General features: G+C 35.9%; 3 protein-coding genes across 3 annotated transcripts in view; all 3 read right to left on the minus strand.

Moving 5' to 3' along the window:
• LOC126816614 (3-oxoacyl-[acyl-carrier-protein] reductase FabG) overlaps window positions 1-21,816 on the minus strand; it is a 121,726-nt gene that overhangs the window by 32,808 nt on the left and 67,102 nt on the right. The window lies entirely within an intron of this gene.
• Window positions 2,935-5,528, minus strand: LOC126816486 (tripartite motif-containing protein 3). Its single transcript, XM_050543109.2, has one exon. The coding sequence runs from the start codon at window positions 5,475-5,477 to the stop codon at window positions 3,957-3,959; it is 1,521 nt and encodes a 506-aa protein (XP_050399066.2). The 5' UTR covers window positions 5,478-5,528; the 3' UTR covers window positions 2,935-3,956.
• Window positions 9,922-20,098, minus strand: LOC126816793 (serine/threonine-protein phosphatase 6 regulatory ankyrin repeat subunit A-like). Its single transcript, XM_056102092.1, has 4 exons — window positions 20,008-20,098; window positions 19,002-19,046; window positions 18,355-18,499; window positions 9,922-15,827 (listed from the first exon to the last, which is right to left on the minus strand). The coding sequence occupies exons 3-4, from the start codon at window positions 18,387-18,389 to the stop codon at window positions 11,639-11,641; spliced, it is 4,224 nt and encodes a 1,407-aa protein (XP_055958067.1). The 5' UTR covers window positions 18,390-18,499; window positions 19,002-19,046; window positions 20,008-20,098; the 3' UTR covers window positions 9,922-11,638.

The raw sequence follows: 21,816 nt of genomic DNA on the forward strand, positions 1-21,816 counted from the left end.
ATGATTTGAAATAGGGTTGATCGTTCTACTAATACACCGGTACATGATATAAAATAGGGTTTATACACACGTTGGGTTACACCTATACTGACAAAGCCAAACCTAAAATAAACCTTTCAGTGTGTTTAAATGAACTATTGTTGGGATGCAATGACAGTCGACTACACAATTAGTGATACGAAGAAATATATTAATATATAAATATTTTATGTGGTTTGTGAAAATATAAACTCAGCAACAACCATGGTATAAAGTAAAGACAATCAATATCAGTTAGAATTTCCTCATGCGAGAAGAATGACGTAATTCGACCACAACATAATCAATCAAGCCATGAGTTGATTTTCTAGCTGATGTCGATAAACTTTATATGGATTATGTCATTGACTATGTTTTGGTATCAATGTTGTTAAAAGTAAAGTGATCAATGAATAAAGGTTGAAGTTATCCGGGCAAGAAGAGGAGATGAAGAGTAGTGCCAGGGCGTCACAAAGCAATCAAATATGCTCTAGTGATCTTTTTAAAAACGACTCTAAGGCAACAGTTCCAGTAATGAATGTTCCACCTAATGTTAAAACTCTAGCTGGAATCCACGGCCCAGTGCAGTCCTGTAAACAGATAGAAATAAGCAAAATTTGTTTCACGTCAAGTTTTCATCTAAAGAGCACAGATAATTTAAGGGCATGTGTTATTGGAATATGAATCCCGCCATGCTGAAGGATTCATTGTGGAGAGTTGGAGTTCAACACCTCGGTGATTCGCCAACATTAGGAGTTTATATACAACAGCTGAATGAGAATGATTGTAATATGACGTCATGCACAGCTGATCGTAATATAACGTCATGTAGGCCTACAGCTACAGCCGATTGTAATATGACGTCATGTCCAGCTGATTGTACTATTAAACTGGTAAATCATATTGATGACTGTAAATCTATAGTGAGACAATTTACAGGTATATTTACACCTGGTGGACATGCTCCCGGTTTACCTGAATTTGTTTACTGGAATAAATTACTGCATTACGGAAATGGTTTCCTGATCAACCACCATTTTACCATAGAGACTACGATTGCAAGAACCACTGTGACTTTTAGCTATATGTATTGACTGGTGTAATACACGAAGCAGTATATTTTTTTAAATTATTTATTAAACACCATAATTTCATTTGTCATTTAAAAATATATTATGGGAGATTAGATAAAGAGCTGACAGTTCTCACTATAATAGTTAAAAACTAGATACTGTAAAGGGAATTTGCTGAAAATTTCAGTCCAATTGATCCCCTATGAACCGAGATTTTCCACCTAGCCTCGATCATCATTACTAAAGTCGCTAGGATATAAAACATAGTCTCGATTATCTTTTTATTAATTAAATTATGAATGGAAGTCGAACACTAAATCGGAACCTAATCCAATAAACATAGTAGGCTAGCGATGCCATGGAGAGTTAATTATGGTCTGGAAAACTTAATACATTAACATGTCTAATTAATAATTTAAATAACATTTTGGGCCTAAAGAAATACCCGCAATAGGCAGATTTAGCTCTTGCATAATGCATGTTTAAAGTTTTCACAAGTTTAAACATGTTTTACTATTTACAGAGAGGTGGGGTTATCAATAATATCAGCTAGTTCATAATGTATAATGTGATATTAATATTGGGATATTTTGAAGTTAGGCAGCATTTATAGAGCAAGTATTAGGCCTTGAGGCACATAAGGACATCCGTAATAGTGTATTTCTTATAATTTATAAGAAATGAAATGGGGTTTAATTTCCTACTGTTGTATGGGTGAAATTTTGCACGGACAGCGGTGCTATGACCTTATATTATATCCAATTCCAACTGCCAAGGGATCTTTAACGTATATGCCAATGTTTACACAAGACGTCTGTACCTCCGTCCAGCACGCGACCTCCAGGCTAGCGAGCCATCGTCTTACTAAACTTAGCCACCGTGGCTCTATAATTTATAAGGAATTTAGAAAAATGGGATTTCAGTGTACACAGATAAAAAAAAAACTGGGTAAATAATGTTACAATAAACAAATCCTGCTAAAACAGAAAACAGTGACAATTTTAAAAAATCTGCTCTACAAAGTTAGTAACCCGTTGATTAAACATACATTATGACGTCACATTAATAATGACGTCATTGTATTAATCATATTAAACATACATTATGCAAAAGCTAAATCTGCCTATTGCAGGTCTTTCTTTCCGCCTGAAATGTTTTCTAAATTATTATTTAGACAATAATTAACTTATCCAGGCCATAATCAACTCTCAGTGGCATCGGATTTCTCCGATATTAAATAGATTAGAACAGTTCAGCCAGATTTTGATTTAAGGTAAAAATGGAGGAGCGAGACATAGCTTCCAACAACCAGTACGGTGATTGAGATTATTGCACACGTCTTGTCAAACCTTCAAAGGCTAATATCTTCGCTCGCAATAGATTAATTTGAATGAAATTTTCAAATTATTCATTTTACATTATGTATATAAACCGCTGACTTTGATCTATTAGTGTCGTATATTTATTTTCATTTATAACAGTTATTTGTTGCTAAGTCAACGATATCAACGTTACAGTGTGCAAAATTCTGTATATATTCCCTCGTAACCGGTAAATTAGGTCAGTAACAAGTGGTGTATACAATACAATGACATTATATATGTACACCTAAATATAACTCATTTGCTACAGGTAATATGTGAAAGGAAAATAACTGCACTATAAAGAAGTATTATGTACATTCGTATCAACCTGGTGAACGGTTTTGGTGGCCTGCCCCCGTATATTACCTGAGCTTAAATGGGTTTTTATTGGGACTATCTAATGCTGGGTGTATGTAGCTCGAAACATAGCGTTCTCATCGAATATTTTTTAACAAGCGTTCATGTATAAGAAATATTAGTCCAATTGACTGAGTTTATTTTTTTTTAAAAAAAACCGACAAATCAGAATACAATACAGACATTAACAGCACAATTAAAATAAAACATAAAAGCATGTTAGAATTCAATATTTGATATACATTAGTTTAAACAACTATATAAATATACTACTGAATCAATATGTTAAGATACATGTTAAGTTGATAAGGTTCCCCGGGATAATCCAGTCGTACATGCAAGAGGGTCTACTCGTTCGGATGGTATGAAAAGCTGAGGTCCCGTGCACGCGTAAAATAACTCTTGCTAGTCGGAGTTCGAAATAAATGTAGGTCATAGCGCCGCTGTCGGGACACAATTTACCTGTGTAATTAATTCATTGACAAAGATATATTACGAATAAAACGACCCATTTATGGTTGACAATTCCAAGAAAAGTCGAAAGCTTTAGAAAACAATGAACGGAAGTGGGATTAATCTATTCATACATTCACTACGAATACAAGGGCTCGTTTATTGTTGACAACTTTAAGAGGAGTCGAAAGCTTAAAATTCGAATACACGGAATAATGAATGTATAGATAAACATCACAAGCCAAGTAACTGCAACTCTACGGGGATACTCGATTGAACGTTCAAGAATTGTATTCTCTTAAACCCAAAAGAGCAACAATGGATTGGAAAGGGGGATTTTGGACTACAATGCATACGTGGAATGCATAAGATAATATCTCAACTAACCATGACAGCTGAAACATATTGGCTGTGTTTAATTACTACATGATTCTACTCACACCACCTCAGTTGTCGGGAATAACAGAACAGTAACAGGACTGAATTCCGCCCAACTCTATTGTGATTCTGTCAATTCAGAACGTTCTGGACTGACAATCGAGCATCCCTTAATATGTCCTTAAGACTGTTTACTTCTAAATACTGATTATAAAAATTGCGTCTTCTAAATAGTCATTGTATCCTTTAAGATTGGATAAAATCATTTCCATTGCATCGATCCGAACATCGACATGCCTAAGACCCGATGTTTTTATTTTGTTTTTGTATTTTCGATGATAACGTTTGCCTGAACTAGAAAACATTTCTCAGCTACTGAGCTCTGGCGTGACGCAAAATAATAGTTGCTACCATATGTAGTAGTGACATCTTTCCATTCATACAAGCTCGTCGTTCCTGAAAAAATGGTATTATCTTCTTTAGTGCATAATCTCGTTCTATCAGAGGCCTGAAGAAGTTCTAGTTTAATGCGGGCTGTCACTGATTGAACTGTTGGGTGATCACCTAGATATAAATATAAACCTATATTCACACGATCATTGTCTCTATTGGTGTCAATTCTTAGAAACCATGGTAGGTCATCTATTCGGTATACTGCACTGTCATACCTCCGCGCTATGTAAGGATTATACAACGTGAATTTATGTTGAAATGTTGGACCACGTAAAATGGACAACTTCCCAAGATAGCTAGATAGATAGACAAGGCTGACTTTACTTGTCTTGTATTCTGTCACAACACGAGGAAGACATGGTAAATCCGTTGAACATTTTTCTGCTTTTTCGCTTTTTATTTTTGGAAGAACATTTATATTTTCAACTACAGAGTTCTTTTTCAAAATTTGTTTCAAATGTTCAATGGTGGCTTCCATTTGCCGTGAGAGGTTTTTCATGTTTTCTATTATTTTATTCATCTTTTGCTCCTCCTCATCACACGTTGTCTCAACTTCCTTCTTAGATTCGTTCCCTAGAGCAGTTATAGCATCACATATTTTTTGTACCTGTTCGTCGATCTTCTTACAAGTTTCAGTTTTAGAATCTCTCATCTCAGATATCTTTTTATCAATGGAAGCTACATACCCATCAATTTTTTTATGGCGTTCCTCGAGTTCTGTTTGTAGTTTGGTCAGCTCTACCTTCACGGCTTCTGCACAGTCTTTCAACTGAGGGGTCTTGTGGTCTTTATGATTCGCCATCAAACATTTTAAACATATGCTCAGTGTACAAGTCTCGCAATAGAAGTCTAACTCCTCTGTTTCGTGCTCTGTACAAAAATGTCTCTTCTCCTGTAGTTTAACTTCTGTTTCATCATCTAAACTGAACACCGTGTGTTTGATACAGCCAGAAAATTGGTCGTGTTTATCCTTACAAGCATCACATAAATACTGACCACATTCTACACATCTGTAATTAGAATATTCTTCCTCGCATATATCACAGTTGATAACTTTTTCCCTCCTCTTCACTTTAACATATTCTTCTTCAATATAAAAATTATATGAGAATTCCGCCACGCCGCCTTTGGGAACAGCAATAACTTTCCGGCAAACCGGACACGAAAAGCAAGAATTCTGTGCAGTATTCTGAATGTGATTCTCTAGACATTTTTCACAAAAAGTGTGAAAACACGAAATAATTTTAGGTTTGGTGAAATTCTCTTGACATATACTACAAGTATCCCGTTTACGTTTTTCCGCCATGATCCTTTTACGAAAAAATATTCTATAACCCGTGACTAATTCATTTCGCAATATCTGATTTACTTCTCGGTACATCACATAAGGGAGGTTTACAATCCTGTGTTTGATCTGTACAGACTTGTTGTCTATTGATGGCGTGTTACTAGTACACTCTGTATATGGTATGAAATAGGGTTTAACGTTCTACAAATACACACGGTATATGATTTGAAATAGGGTTTATCGTTCTACTAATACACACGATATATGATTTGAAATAAGGTTTATCGTTCTAATACATACGGTACATGACATGTAATGGGGTTTAACGCCCCACTAATAGACACGGTACATGACATTAACTGGGGTTTAACGTACATTTCTACACGCGGTATAATATAGAATGGGGTTTAACGTCCTACTAATACCCACGATAAATTCGGTTTAACGTGCTACCAATACACACGATACTTGAAACATGGTTCAATGTCCTACTAATGGCATATAATGCACACGGTAACTGAGATGGGGTTTAACGTCCACACGATAAATACGATTTATCGAGCTACACTACTAGGTGTGTGTGTGTGTGGGGGGGGGGGGTAACGTCCTATTAATGCACCAAGTACGCGAAAAGATATGTGGTTTAGCGTCCGACTAGCAGACTATGTATATCGCATGAAATGGGGTTAAACATACATGACATGCTGACACAGCCAAACCTCCCTCAACTAACCATAGTGTGCTTATTGACGTACAGTATTCAAGGTGATATAATAACCCTGTAAACAATTCGTGGAATGTAGTTAGTTTTTCTTTCACTTTACACTGAACCTCTCAATTGTCACGTGAATGGTGGGCGACAATGCGTGTAGACGGGAGGCCTTTTTATTTCCTCTTACCCACCTAATTAGGGTAAGCACACGAATTAATGACGTAACTGAGCTCATTTTATTAACCGAAAGTATATAATCTTATATAACATTAACGGCCTAAATAAGAAATGCAATAGGCAGATTTAGCTCTTAAAGAAGGCGTATTTAAAGTAGCTAAGTCCGTAACTCAATATCATCCAAAATCTACGTCATTGAAAACACGATTTTTTTGCAATTTAAATCGGCATTGGTGTTGTTGTGATCTTACAGGAAAAGATGGGCTTCTGATATCCAATATTTAAAACAAAATAAACATTTTACCATTGGTACACGAATCGTGTACCATAATGCGTTTCAGCGCTATTTGTAACAAGGTGCTCAAAGAATGAGGCTAGACATATTCCACAAGTCATGTCAAACGGTGATATCATATTCTTATTTGGAGAGCATGCGCAATAAATAATATCGGTGTTGACTGGAATAACCAGACACTAGAAACGGACTTGCGGTTGAGACTTCTGGCGTATTTCGCCGAACATAACTGATGACAATTCACAGTAAAACGGACACGATTGAATGTAAAACAGTTTATATAAATTCATATTACATTATTATATGTGTTGCGACCCATTTGTCCCAATTTCTAGGTCCAAAATATTAGCGATTTAGCTCCTTTAAGTAACCCTATTTGTTCCCGAATCTGAACATCGTGTTTTAAAGTGACATTTTTACACACATGATCGTGTTCGTGTTTTTACTCATAGTAACCAGGCTCTTGTTTTTACCCATACAGTAACCAGTTTCTACAAACACGTCTATAACTAAATTGCCAAACAAAATGGCGTTTGTTTATATCAAGAGTGGTTATCACAATATCCATAAGCGTGTGAATTTCTCAATCAACTTTTGTATTCTTTTTTTTGCATCTAGATACTCAGTGTCAACGGAAGAGTGTTAATTGGTTTCTATAGCCTGAGAAACCCCACGAGGTTAGACAGGCGACCTTACGAATTTGTCACATACATTTGGGGAATCGAAACCACGCCAGTTGACTCAATGGCAGACCTTATGATGCAACGCGCTTGCGTTACCCGTTGGGTCATCCGACCCCCTGCATGTTCCTCGAAGCCAGTGCCGTGTTGTACCCATTTGAGGTATTAACCAACGATGACGATTCCTCATCCAAGTTGACCACTGAGCCAATATCGATTCTCCCGGAAAATAAGATCGTTAAAAATGCCAAACTTACAACTTTGGAAAAGGTAATTAATAAATTAAAAAGTGGAGCGGGAATTTAGGATATTAAATAGAGAGGTGTGCACAAAGAAATAAAAACAAGCACTGAAAATGAAATAGTAATACTTGCTATAAAAAACCTTCGTAGAATAGATGATGTTATTAAAAACTGACATCCAAACTGCGTTACGGAATGCTAAAAGGAATGTTGTTACGTTGGAAAAACAAACTAAATCACCACTTAAACAACGACTAGACTGGCCATCTATGACATCACTGCCATCACCATTGAAAGAAGTTATGAAAGTGATATCATAGATAACAATCTATGCCACGAAGGCTTCTTAGCAGATATTTCATTTACAGCCACGCACCCACCAACCTCAACCACGGTGCTGCCACGCCGTAACTACGCTCCTGTATATCCACAGGCTCGCTACGCTGTCACGCTGTTCTTGGTTTTCGGTTGTTCTCTGCTTCGAAGGCGAATGAGGACGGGCAAAGGCATTAAGACAAGCGATAGAGAGAGAGAGAGAGAGAGAGAGAGATAGATAGAGTCCGTGACATAGCGAGAGACAGCGAAAGAGAGAGAAGGGGTGGAAACATAGAGAGAGTTGGGGGAGAGGGTAGAGAGAGAAAGTACGAACACGGGACATGCCACCTTACTCCTTGTCACGTACAAGCGGGAAATCGATACCACGTGACTTGTCTCAATAACAGATCCTATGATCTCACTCGCACACGTACAACCACTAGACACCCCGCGCCTGCCTCGATAGAACGTGCGTTGTTTACATCGGACGTATAGTACCACAAACTGATCCGGTGCTTTTTCTCATTTTACCCCTTCGCATACTATATATTTTATGATGTAATTGAGACCAATTCCATTCCAAATGTAAATGCGAGCCTTCTTGCCACTCTATAGAAGTTAAATCGCATATTGGGGTGGGGTGGGGGTGGGGTCGATTGGTTAGCACGTGCGCACTGTATAATAAGGCCTGTCATTGACTCAACTGGCGTGGTTTCGAATCCCCGGTTGTACGTGACAAGGAGTAGGGTTGCCTGTCCAACCTCGTGGGTTTTCTCCGGGTCCTCCGGTTTCCTCCCACTGCTAAAAACCCCTACGCGCAAGCGAATTATTGAAATAAAATTAAAGCATATGTTAGTCCCAAAATGACCTAGTCTGTGTCGATTGGACGTTAGACCCCATTTCTCTCTGTCTCTTTCTCTCTTGAATGACATTGACAGGTCTCAAACTAGGATCAATTTTTAGGGAGACGTCAAAATAGGCAGAAGTGAGGGAAACCTAGGGAGACAACAAGGATAGATCAGATTTTACAAATTGCAACGGTAATGGTACCATTTAAAATCACATTTATATCAGCAAACTAAATCTACATTTACATGTATCAATGATATTTGGATTTAAAGCTCAAATTGGCAGCCATCTTAAGTTTATGCAAATTAGAACGCTACCAGGTGTGTGTGAAAGAGAAAGTGGGTTTAACGTCCACTCGATACAACCCTACCAGATGTTCGATTTACGGTGGCTTTTGTTCGTACGCGCATAATATCCTACTGAATGATAATCAAAAGATAAAGTTTGTAATTTTACTAGCCTGTGAGTGTAACTTACTGTTAGTTAAGGACAAGGTAAAGCGACACCAATGTGTTGCCAACTATTCTCGACACCAACAAGGCTGAACATATTATTTTCCAACATTGAATAGTTGCCCTGGGATACAGAAGTCCACAATAAACTATTTGACCATCAGTGCCCCTTTAAATCGTACACCCACGTGTTATCATGTAAAACTTTACCTTTACCTTAAAGATACATTCCCGCGTAAAAACTTTGTGATTTGATGATAGATTTGGACTAACAACATATTCAAAGTAACCAATCTATCAAAAATTTGCTTCAATTCCCTCTCAAAACTTTGTATTCGCCAGGTATGCCTATAGCTATGAGTAAGCTGTTGTTAGACGCAATGTCTGTCAACTTAGCTTCATTGTGGGAGGGTCCATTTTTCAGAATGTATTTGTCATTACTTACTGTACATTTACCTAAGTAAATTCTTAATTATTTATGTCAACTTCTTTTTCCGCCGTTTAATTGCAGGGTCTTTAGGACGTTGACACCCCTCAATATTCCCAAACCCGCCTAACCATTTGATCAAGAAATAACAACCGCTCCCTCACTTATGCTGGCACATAATAAGCTGGCAGATAACCGTCGGGTTGCCAGTTAGCGATACCCTGACAATTTTTCCCAGTGCTTGCCCCATGGGTGTTTTATGGGTAATCCAGTATTTTTATAGTAAGATTGGGTGTCTATACTTCTCATATATACCAAATTTGACATACTTTTATTGGAAATAAACACACGATAAATACTTTTCTGGGAAAGTATCTTTAATCTGACTTTAATTTTCCAAAGATTTGTCTCCTTGTTGAAGAAATGATTCGAATTTATCCAAGTAAGAAAAAGTTCAGGCGGTAAATTTCAGTAATACATGTTACATCTGTTATACTCTTGACAACAACACAAATTAATAGTTCTAACTCTTTATGTTGATATCAAATAATAACGGTACACTATAATTTATCTTAATTACGTATTCACATATGGTTTCGAGGAAGGAATTACAAACAGGATATAATGAGCATTCTGAAAGAATAAACTTAACAATCATAAGCCAAATAAAACGCATTCAGAAAGAAAAAAAAACTTTGATAATAATCTCAATGGTAATTGAAGGGAGATAACTCTTGTTCAACTACTGGTGGCAGACCACCATTAATTTCCCCATTGACTTCAATGTTAATTCTGGCCTCTTTGCCCACCTCCAACTTTTCCCCAAATTTTCGTTGGGCTGAATGCTTTTCCCCACAGACAGAGGAACAAATGGTCATGTCTTTGCACTAAAATTTGTATGAGGTTGACCAAAACCTAGCAGAAAATGTTAATTCAAACCCTTTTCGTCCATTCTAGAGCAAAAAATCAACAAAAATCGGCATGCAAAAGGGGAGAAAAGAGAGAGAGAGAGAGAGAGAGAGAGAGAATTGCTATAAATAAACGAACTACAATTCCGAGATGATGAAATTTAATGGTGGTCTGCCTCCTACTGACTCGTTATAAATATTCAGCGGTGTCGGGCTTTATAACATACATCTACATACATATATCCATAACTAACTAGCTTATTACACTAGATCGACAAGAATACATAGTATATGAACTAACATTAATATTACAAAGCTGAATCCTGATATAAGATAGATTTGTATGAATTTTGGGTGACTCTCTAACAATGAACAATACCTCGTCAGCTTACCCACTTTTCATAACAAATCAGCAACAGATCATTGACAAAATACATAATCTATACTATAATATGTTTCACTGAATATTAATATAATAATATATTTGATTTTATCTCTGATCTATAGAAATCGATATAATTATAAAAGAAATTGGATGGGCGACTGTGTAGGAAAGATGGCGACAAGAGTAAGTCATGTGCTTACAAAACCTGCGGGAAAATTAGCCCCACCTCATTAAAGAGACAATCCTGAAACTAAGGATAATAAGTGAATATGAACAATAAAATATTCTAAACTGATCATATATTCACAACATATAATCATCACTTTTGATTAAGGATACATTGTGGAAGATTTGATTAAGAGCTGTCAATTCTAACTATAATAATTAAATAATAGATACTGTAACGGGAATATTCTGAAAATTTCAGTCAAATTACTTCACTCTAAGTCGAGAAATAACTCACTTTAAAAATCTTGTAACCTCGATTATCATTGTTGCCGATTTTATGAAAATAAAAAAAATTGCGTTTATTCATCAACGGCTGATCAACCGTAGATCGGATTCAAATCTAATGAAAATCGAAAGCATCAGATGGCATCGAAAGTTGATTATGGCCTTGTCATATTAATAAATTTTTAATTAATAGTTAATATAACATTTGAGGCCTAAAACAAAACCTGCAATAGGCAGATTTATCTCTTGCATAATGTATGTTTAACTACTATATTCGTCAACATAAAGCAAATAATTCATTTTAATACATTTTACAACATATACAAAACATTAATTATGACTTGGACACCTTTGCTTTATTATAACCAAAATAAAATGTGTTTGCCATTAGGGTATTTAGAATCATGTTCATATTCGTATAAAAGCGTATCATCAGTAAGGAGTGTAAAATACTCGTAGTTATAATCATCATCTCTATCTTTATTTATATTATAGCCACCATAACCATCATCATCATCATAATCATTACAACAATCCTCAATATTATCTACGTAGAAATCTTTAGGATTAAGAACATCTTTTAAGAGAATAAATTCGATTAATTCTCCAGGCAGTTCTAGATCAATAACCTTCTCCTTTATACCCAATCCTAACTTCTGTCTAACGATTCTCCTACACTGAGACTTGAGAGATATATTACAGCAGTAGTTACTGAATATTTCTCGGTGTCGTGAGTGGAATGTGTTTTCTGGATCATGCTCATCTTCATCCCGGAAATTTAAATGTTGTAATATTTCCTCTTCTGGTACCCCTCTGAGATTTAAAAGTCTTCTCATATTATCTTTCTCTACATTTGTATCTTCCTTCTCAAAATTTAAAGCCGTTACAACTTCTTTTTCTGGGGCTCCACTCAGATATAACAGTTTTCTCAGTGTATTCCTCTCTTGACTGTTAAATTCCATCATATCGATCTGGTTATAACTACTTTCAACAAAAGATGTAACAAGAGACTGAAGACAACAGTTTTCACTAACTAAATATTTAATAAAACTAACAGCCGTATGTGGATCCCAACAACGTGGAAAACACAAGGTTGCTTGGATCAGTGTGCTACCGTTAATACACGGTAAATTGAGAAGCATATTATCTCCAGCAGATACGAGTTTTTTAAAACTTAGATCAAACACACTCTCACAAATATCAAGATGGCGTAAAGCAGATTTTCCATTGTAATTAACCATTGCACCAGCATTAAGTAACTTCCTTATAAGAAATCTATCGTTTTTCATTGCCGCCATCATCAAGGCAGTTCTACCCCCTCTATCTGCAATATTAACATCTCTACCAACAGCAGCCAGTAAAGTATCAACACACTCCATGTATATCGGATATATTTGTCTACAGTAATTCTCAACCACGTCATTTTCCTGTCTGTTATTCAAGGCATCTTTAACCATGGTAAATCCAATGATACACAGATGAAGAGCTGTGTGACCATGGTTATTCTGTGCATTGATGTCTATTCTGGGATGACGTGTGAATAGTTCTAAATATTTACTATTTAATAACAGGGCAGCTATCATAATAGGTGTGTTGGTTTTAGAAGATGGATGGTTTGTATCTAGCTCGTCATTAAACAACCAGTTAAATTTATCTAGAGAATAATCATAGTTTACTCTAGCTAACAGATGTAGCAAATTTTCTCCGTCAGTTGTAACACCATTAATAATCAACCTTAATCCCATGAAATAATTGAACAGCTCCAACCTCTTACAAGCAAGAATCTGGTGTAATAATTTAACCCCATTGTTAGGTGACATCAGTGCATCGCGAGAATAAAGTTTAAATATATTAGTACAATTAAACACGTGGTATTGAACACAATAACTACACGCTGTATTACCATTATTATCTGTTAGATTAACATCAGAATGAGGAATCATCATTTTTAAGATACTGATATCAGCTTGGTTTCTTGTATAGTACATTAATGGAGTTTGTCCTTCATTGTTTTGATGATTCACATTACAACCAGCATTGATCAATGCGGCGATCAATTCATATTGTAATCTGAACAAGATATCTTCTTTCTGAAATAAATCTAAGTTTGACATGTTTAATTTTCTACCTTTATAGAACAGCGGAGTGTTGCCATCAATGTCGACTTTGTTTACATCTACTCCCATGTTTATCAAAGTTTTAACAACCTGAGTACAACCGTCTGAATACTGGTCTATATCCGTATTCTTATCCCTACCCTTGCCCAATTCGTATATATTATATAATACACACTGCAGAATATTATGGCCTTTAATATCAACATAATGTACAGATGCACCATGATCTAACAGATATGTCACAATGTTATACAACATTTCATGAACGGCTATAAATATAGGGGTCTGTTTATATATATTCAGATGGTTGACCTCTACACCAGCTTCAACTAATTTAACCACACAGGTTAACAAACCATCCACATCCCCTTTATTGTAACTAGCACCATCTAAAACTAGGTGAAGTAGATTGTTCTGTGTATTTGCCTCAAGGTAATGAACACGTGCACCATTTTCTAACAAAGATACAATAACTTGATACAGCCTTTTCCTAGCAGCTATAAATATAGGCGCCCGTTTATCTTTATTCAGGTGGTTGACATCAACACCAGCTTCAACTAATTTAATCACACAGTTTAACGCAGTATTCCCCTCATCCTCCTTAAAATAATCTAAAATTATGTGAAGTAGATTATTCTGTGTATTTGCCTGAAGGTAATCTACACGTGCACCATTTCCTAACAAAGATATAACAACTTGATACAGCCTGTTACTTGCAGCTATAACTAAAGGGGCCTGTTTATCTTTATTCAGATGGTTCACATCTATACCAGCTTCAACTAATTTAACGACAAAGCTTAACAAAGTATCCATATCCCCTTTATCATAACCAACACTGTTTAAAACTACATGCAGTAGATTGTTCTGTGTTTTTGGTTCAAGGCAATGTACAGATGCACCATGACTTAACAGATATGTCACAATGCTATACATCATTTTATGAGCAGCTATAAATATAGGCGCCTTTTTAGATTTATTCAGATGGTTGACATCTACACCAGCCTCCACTAATTTAATCACCAAGTTTAACAAACTATCCATATCCCTTTCATCATAACCAGCATCATCTAAAACGTTGTTTCTCAGATCATCCATTACATAACTACCTAAAACTACGTGTAGTAGATTGTTCTGTTGTATATCAATGCAATGGACTTGTGCACCATGTTCTAACAAATATATCATCAATTGATGCATCTTGTTCCTAGCAGCTATAAAGATAGGGGTCTGATTATCTTGATTCAGGTAGTTAACATCTACACCAGCTTCAACTAATCTAATTACACACTGTGACAACTCATCACTGTTCCCACTAGTGTCGTCTGTTGATGTGGACCTGTAATTATGTAAAACTAAGTGTAACAAATTGTTATCTTTATCATCAATATACTGTAAATCAGCACGACGATCTATCAGATCTATAACAACTGTATACAGTCTTTTGTCAGCAGCTATAGATATAGAGATCTGGTTATGTTTATTCATAGCGTTGACATCTACACCAGCTTCAACCAATTTAATGACACACTGTAACAACTCCTCTTTCGTTCCACACGTATGGTGTGACAACGTGTAACTATGTAAAACTAAGTGTAATAAATTGTTTCCTTTATCATCAATATACTGTAGCGGTAAATCAACACGATGATCTATGAGACATATAACAACGTTATACAATCCTTTTGTAGTAGCTATAAGTATAGGGGTCTGATTATCTTTATTCAGAGCGTTGACATCCACACCACATTCAACTAATTTAATAACACACCGTAACAAGTCATCGCTGTCCCCTTCATAACCACCTCTGTGCCCAAGGTAAGTTGGCGTGTAATTATTATAAACTGCACCTAAACCTAATAACGTGTTCTGTTTATAATAATTATTAAAGAAATCACCTAAACCTAATAACGTGTTTTGTTTATAATAATTATTAAACACATCACCGATCATACGATTGCCCTCTGTTGATGTGGACCTGTAACTGTGTAAAACTAAGTGAAATAAATTGTTATGTTCATCATCGATATATTGTAGCGGTAAATCACCACAATGATCTGCCAGATATATAACAACGTTACACAATCCTTTTGTAGCAGCTATACATATAGGGGTCTTATTATCGTGATTCAGATGGTTGATATCTACACCAGCTTCAACTAATTTAATGACACACTGTAACAACTCATCTCTATTCCCTATGCGGTGTCCTGAAGTGTAACTATGTAAAACTAGGTGTAATAAATTGTTCTGTTTCTCATCAATATACTCTATCGGTAAATAACCGATATGGCCTATAAGAGATATCAGAACTTTATACCAGCCTTTCCTAACAGCTATAGGTATACATTCATTCGTTTCTTGAAATGACAATCTTGCCAGTACATTAGATATATGACCATGTTTATCAGCCTCTTTAAGTTCTTTCACTAATCTGAAATGCAATAAAGACGTTTTAGGTTTAATTACAACATAGTTAAGACAAAGTATTTGGACCTGGTGGCGCTACAGCGAGCAAACGGGCCCAAACGTGCAGAAACCGGTGTGTTACGTGACGCAACAGAAAGAGAGAGAATGAGGTGGGGGGCTTTGGTTTAACTCCTACTTGAAACAAACTAGGTCATTTCGGGACTAACAGGTTATTCAATTTTATTTTAATAGTTCGCTTTGGGGTAAACTGCAGTGGGTTGAAGCCCGGGGGACCAAAGAAAACCCAAGAGGTTGGATATGCGACACTACCCCTTTTCACGTACAAGCGTGGAATCGAAACCACGCCACTTGATACAATGAGAGAAGTTTAACCGCTCGTACCCCACACTGTAGTCTATAGTGGTATTAACCCTAGTAGTAACGGCCATGCCATGGCAAGACCGTAGTAAACCATGGTGGCACAATAATTAACCCGTAATCTACATTGCTTTCCCGCCATAATGGCCCCGGTTCTCCCCGTAGTAAACCATGGTAGCGCAATAATTAACTCGTAATCTACATTGCTTTCCCGACATAATGGCTCCGGTTCTCCCCGTAGTAAACCATGGTAGCGCAATAATTAACTCGTAATCTACATTGCTTTCCCGCCATAATGGCTCCGGTTCTCCCCGTAGTAAACCATTGTGGGACAATAATTAACTCGTAATCTACATTGCTTTCCCGCCGTAATGGCTGCCGTTCTCCCCGTTTTGAGATCCTGGAAAAACTGTGGCTGGAAATTTGACCGTAGTCTAAATACTTTATACATTATAATCTAAATACACCAACCTAACGCGTCGTACATTGATCCCTATTAGTAATCTAAATACATCAACTTAACACTTTATACATTGATCTCATAGGCAATGAAAAATTCGACGACCTTTTTTTTCTATTAACGTTTAGAGAAAAAATATAACTAACTTATTTCTATGAGATCCACACTGCCCGAAAAGTATTTTCTCGTCTTTTTCTTGTCCACTGCATATGCCCGAAAATATGACCGAAGCTCTCTTATGATAGGTATGCCCGAAAAAACGGTATTGCCCGAAAAACGGGCATCGGGCCGGAAAGCGGCAGAGGAAACTAGCAGTAAACGCGTTTGCGACCGTCAAATATTCCAAAATTTTCTTGGCGGGTCATTCGCCTCTCAAAGAAAACTGGCGCCGCTGTCTATAAATCCGAAATTTTTCGGGCATTTCTAGTTTTGCTTCCCTAACTGTCACCGAGCCCTAATAAAACACTAATTTTACTTTTCTTGTAATTGAATATCACGAATTTGTACGGAGTTGACTATGGATTAAAACATTTTGTCTGGAACCACTCTACTTTGTGCGACATTTTTCAGGCATCGATTATTATTTGTGAATGCAGATGCAACAGTCTGATTGGATGGTTAGAATTCAGAGTGGGATTTCAGTTACAAAACCATTGGATACTTTTGAGTTGCTTACACGGGCTAGAATAGCAGAAAACTCATTTACGGTGATTAAATTTTCAAATTTTTCTCCGGGAGGGTGAGGCCTCCATATACCGCGCGACGATTGATTGGTTGTTTGGAATTCGGGTCAGCCAGGTAGGCTATATTGGACCAAATTGAAGTTGCTGTATTCACAGACTGGAATAACAGGAAAACGCGTTTGCGGCAGTTACATTTTCAAAATTTTCTCCCAACGGTCCCGTCTTCGTTGACTGTAAACGATTGATTGGAATTCGAGTCAGCCACCTTAATAAGGCTATAATATATATTCGACCACTTTGAAGTTGCTTTGTTCACCGGCTGAAATAGCAGGAAAACGCGTTTGCGACAGTTAAATTTTCAAAATTTTCTTCTAACGGTCCCGTCTTCGAGGACTGTAAACGATTGATTGGAATTCGAGTCAGCCAACTTAATTAGGCTATATTAGACCGCTTGAAGTTGCTATGTTCACTGGCTGAAATATCGGGAAAACGCGTTTGCGGTAGTTAAATTTTCAAAATTTAATCCTAACGGTCCCGTCTTCGAGGACTGTAAACGATTGATTGGAATTCCGAGTCAGCCACCTTAATTAGGCTATATTAGACCACTTTGAAGTTGCTTTGTTCAACGGCTGCAATAGCAGGAAAACGTGTTTGCAGCCGTCAAATATTCCAAAATTGTCTCTTTGGGGGAGGGGAGGAGGTATACAAGGTCGCTGCTGTCTGTAAACCCGAAATTTTTTCGGGCATTTCGGGTTCTGCCCCCCCTAACTGTCATCGAGCCCCTACGCCTATGATTGATCTCTATTAGTAATCTAAATACACCAACCTAACGCGTCATAAACATTGACCTCTCCTAGTAATCTGAAACGTATTTTACACTGGATAGCAGGGGCTAATTGTACGGGTGTGTATACCAGCATTTCTATTGGGATTTTCATTCAAATACAAATCGTAGCGGTCTATCGATCACCTATTTTTATATGATCCACATGAACTGAATCGAAACTTTAGTTTGGAATAAAAACACTAACCTGTCACAATGCAACATTAATTCATAAGCATTCATCTTGTTTAATCTTCCCACCAACTGTTGTACGTATGGAAGACCAAACAGCTCTTTATTCGGTGTCCTTAATTAATTTTCTTCATTTGTTGTGGTATTTCGATATTTGTACACTAAAATTAGAATTTGCATTTTCAAATCAATATTTGTTTTACAAATCAGACATTCGTAAAATCTATTTTGTTTAATTTAATTGTATTTTAATATAAAGATAAAATTTATATTAGAAAATCCCCCCCCAAAAATAGCTTATATTTACATTTCATCATAGACATACAACAAAAAACAGGTATCGAACAACAAATTTACAATAACAAATCTACAAATAAAAATCTTGCAAAACATTTCTTCAAAACTATTTCTCGAAATTCATCGAACCGGAACATTATGACGACATGAGCCGAAATAAAACTGGCATACAAAAAGTCACCATACAATAAAGTATAATCGAGCAATCATACTATAAGAAAATTCGTTCGATGACCCTGACTTTAGTGAAATCACGTGCGTTATGTTTATATATATATGTTTATAGAAAACTAATTCGCTTAAACTGAGGACGTGGATCGGGCTATGAACGTGCGTTTCAGATCACCACAAGAGTAACATACCAACCTGACGTTTCTTTTGCTGCTTAGTATATATATTGGTTAATCTGACCTAGCATTAAATAAAATAAATTAAAAGTAGTCTTATTTTAGTAATTAGGTTATATTTTGAAAGCGAGATATTTCTTTGGACAAACGAAGAGGATTTTATCTCTTCTAAATTATGTCATCATGAATGTGCCAGTAAAATAGCTAATACTCGTATATTCAAAGAGCGATAGACAAATACTTTCCGGCGAAGCATTACACGATAACTGGAATTTGGTATCAAGGTCCATATTTTAATGTTGAAACAAGATCATTGAAATATATTGAAAATAATGTCCAATTACTTTATTCTGGGCGAAGTTTGATGTTTTGAGAAAAATTAGCCTAAAGAGTCTCTGTTGTCCCGGTAATAGCAAATTGTCTCGAATATCCATTTAAACGTTGAATTATCAATGAACTAATCCATTTAATACCACAACCATCCGATTTTCTGGAGAGTTGATTATGGGCGTGACATATGACAAATGTCTACATAATACCTTATCACATTTGAAGCCAGAGAAAAGACCTGGAATACTCAGATTTAGCGCTTGCACGATGCATTCTTTACGATAGGTAGAATTCTTTGTAAAGTAATAAGAGTAGGCCGTAGCGCCACTGCCCGGGCATAATTTCCCTCATAGCATACTGTATGGCGTATGCCCGTCTTCATTATCCCAGTTCGGAGCAGTAGGACGTTAAACCCCATTTCATTTCATTTCTTTGTAAAGTCACTTTGAAATTAATCTAATAATTAGATTATAGCTATACATACTAGGATTGAAAGTGTGTACAATTATTTGATTTTTGGTTAATTCGGCATTCCATATTTTAAGTGACTGTAGACGGTTTTCAGTATTTTACTCAATTTAGACAGATACAATCCCATGATCACTCTGTTTACGACTGATGCTTGGTTTGGATGAATGGATAATGTTTATTATAATTTAAATATATACAGATTTGGTTAATAATATTTACGCTACCTGTCAAACTACAGCTCGATCGTTCATATTTCTGTTCACAATATCCATCTTCTTGACTAACCACATAAGGTATATTTTTATCTGAAAAAAAACATGGATATATTGTATAGCCGTTTCTATTTATATTATGAGAAAACCAGAAAAAGTAAAAAAGTAAAAAAGGTTTGATTTGGGGATTTAATACCTAATTTGGTCAACAAACACATTCAATTACTATTAGTATCTTGACCATGAAAATAGCATATGACAAATGTGTTTATTAACCCAAAGTTCATTTCATGCATCATATTATCACATATTTCCGTTGTTCCTCATGCTATTTGCTTGTCTATCAATGTGTAAACAATAATTAGTCAAGGCTAAAATTCTCACTATACGATTAACATACAAGATTACACATGATTAACAATCTGCTTCAAGAATAAACGTATCAAAGAAAAACACAAATAAACAAAAAACAAAATCAAACATCGCATGCAATTGCTCTCCAAAAGTTCATCACTGTCCTATAGTAATTCAATTTAACCTAAACACATAAAAATATACATGTAACTGTAAATGTTCATTGATTCTTCAAGTGTCCTAATTTCAAAATACTATAACACTGCACTTAATATGTTTTAATGTTCAGTTTCCACTTTAAATGTCTCAGGAATTCTTAATTTGGTACATGGTATCTCGTCTTGGATTTCTGTCGGTCTGTTTTAGCTACCATAAGTCCTGTTCGTCTAAGCAGAGTATCTCGTTAGTCATAAGTCTTCTGACTTCTAAGAATTTCCTTCACTCTTCTGTGATGATTGGTTGGGTGGACATTTCATCCGTCAAATCAAAACATGTCAGACTAAGAACTAACAATTCTAAATATAAAACTGTATTTTAATATTAATCTGACATTATTATATATATCTAAATCTTATTATTAACTCTTACTCTTAATTAAAATTAAACCTTCATATAATTAATAATACACTTTGATGTGTCTCTTTAAATAAAGCCGCAAATTAACTTTGTATTCTTGCCCTTAACTATCAAATTTACAAGTTTGTATTCCATTGTCTATAAACATTATCCAGTGTTACATAAACATTTCATTAGTGTTACATTATCGAGAATGCCAATCAAATATAGCCACTGTATGAATGACATTCCATTTTATCTAGAACTATGTCCAAGGCCCATGGTGCACACCCCACTCAACTGGACACTTAGCCTATATGTTTATCTAAACCTTATACGTTTTAGTCATTAATATATCAGCTACCCACATATAATGTCAGTCACAAATAAATCTGGAGCCACCGTGCGGCAGTGGGTAAAACGCTGGCTCGCTGTGTATTCAAAAAGGATTTCAGGCACAAGATGTTATCATTCGATGGGGCTGTTCAGGCAGTTTTAAAAAGTTAGTCCAGTTTAGTAACGCTCTTAATGGAAGATAATACTCCAAAATTGCTGGTCTGCTTAAATCTATAACTTCTGTAAAATTCCTTTATTGTACATATTTTCTTTCTGGTGTGTTAACTGTTCTTTGCAGATTAAGTAAATGTTATCAAAAACATGATATTTTCTTCAATCCACCATTGATCAGTTACAAAACATTGCTTCTGGAACTTCTGGGTCTAATTTCTCCAAATTTCCAAACTTGTTACCAAGAGACATTATGTTTGATCAGTTTGGTGAAGCCTCATTTATTTTTGACGATCAAATGATCAGAGATGGCTTCAAGCAAAGGGGTGATGCACAAACTAGTTGTAATAAATTTATTGTAAATGTGATAGATAATTTGAATGCTCGTTTTGAAGAGAAGGGAAA

Source organism: Patella vulgata, chromosome 1, assembly GCF_932274485.2.
Source record: "Patella vulgata chromosome 1, xgPatVulg1.2, whole genome shotgun sequence".
In the NCBI taxonomy this organism is placed as follows: domain Eukaryota; kingdom Metazoa; phylum Mollusca; class Gastropoda; family Patellidae; genus Patella; species Patella vulgata.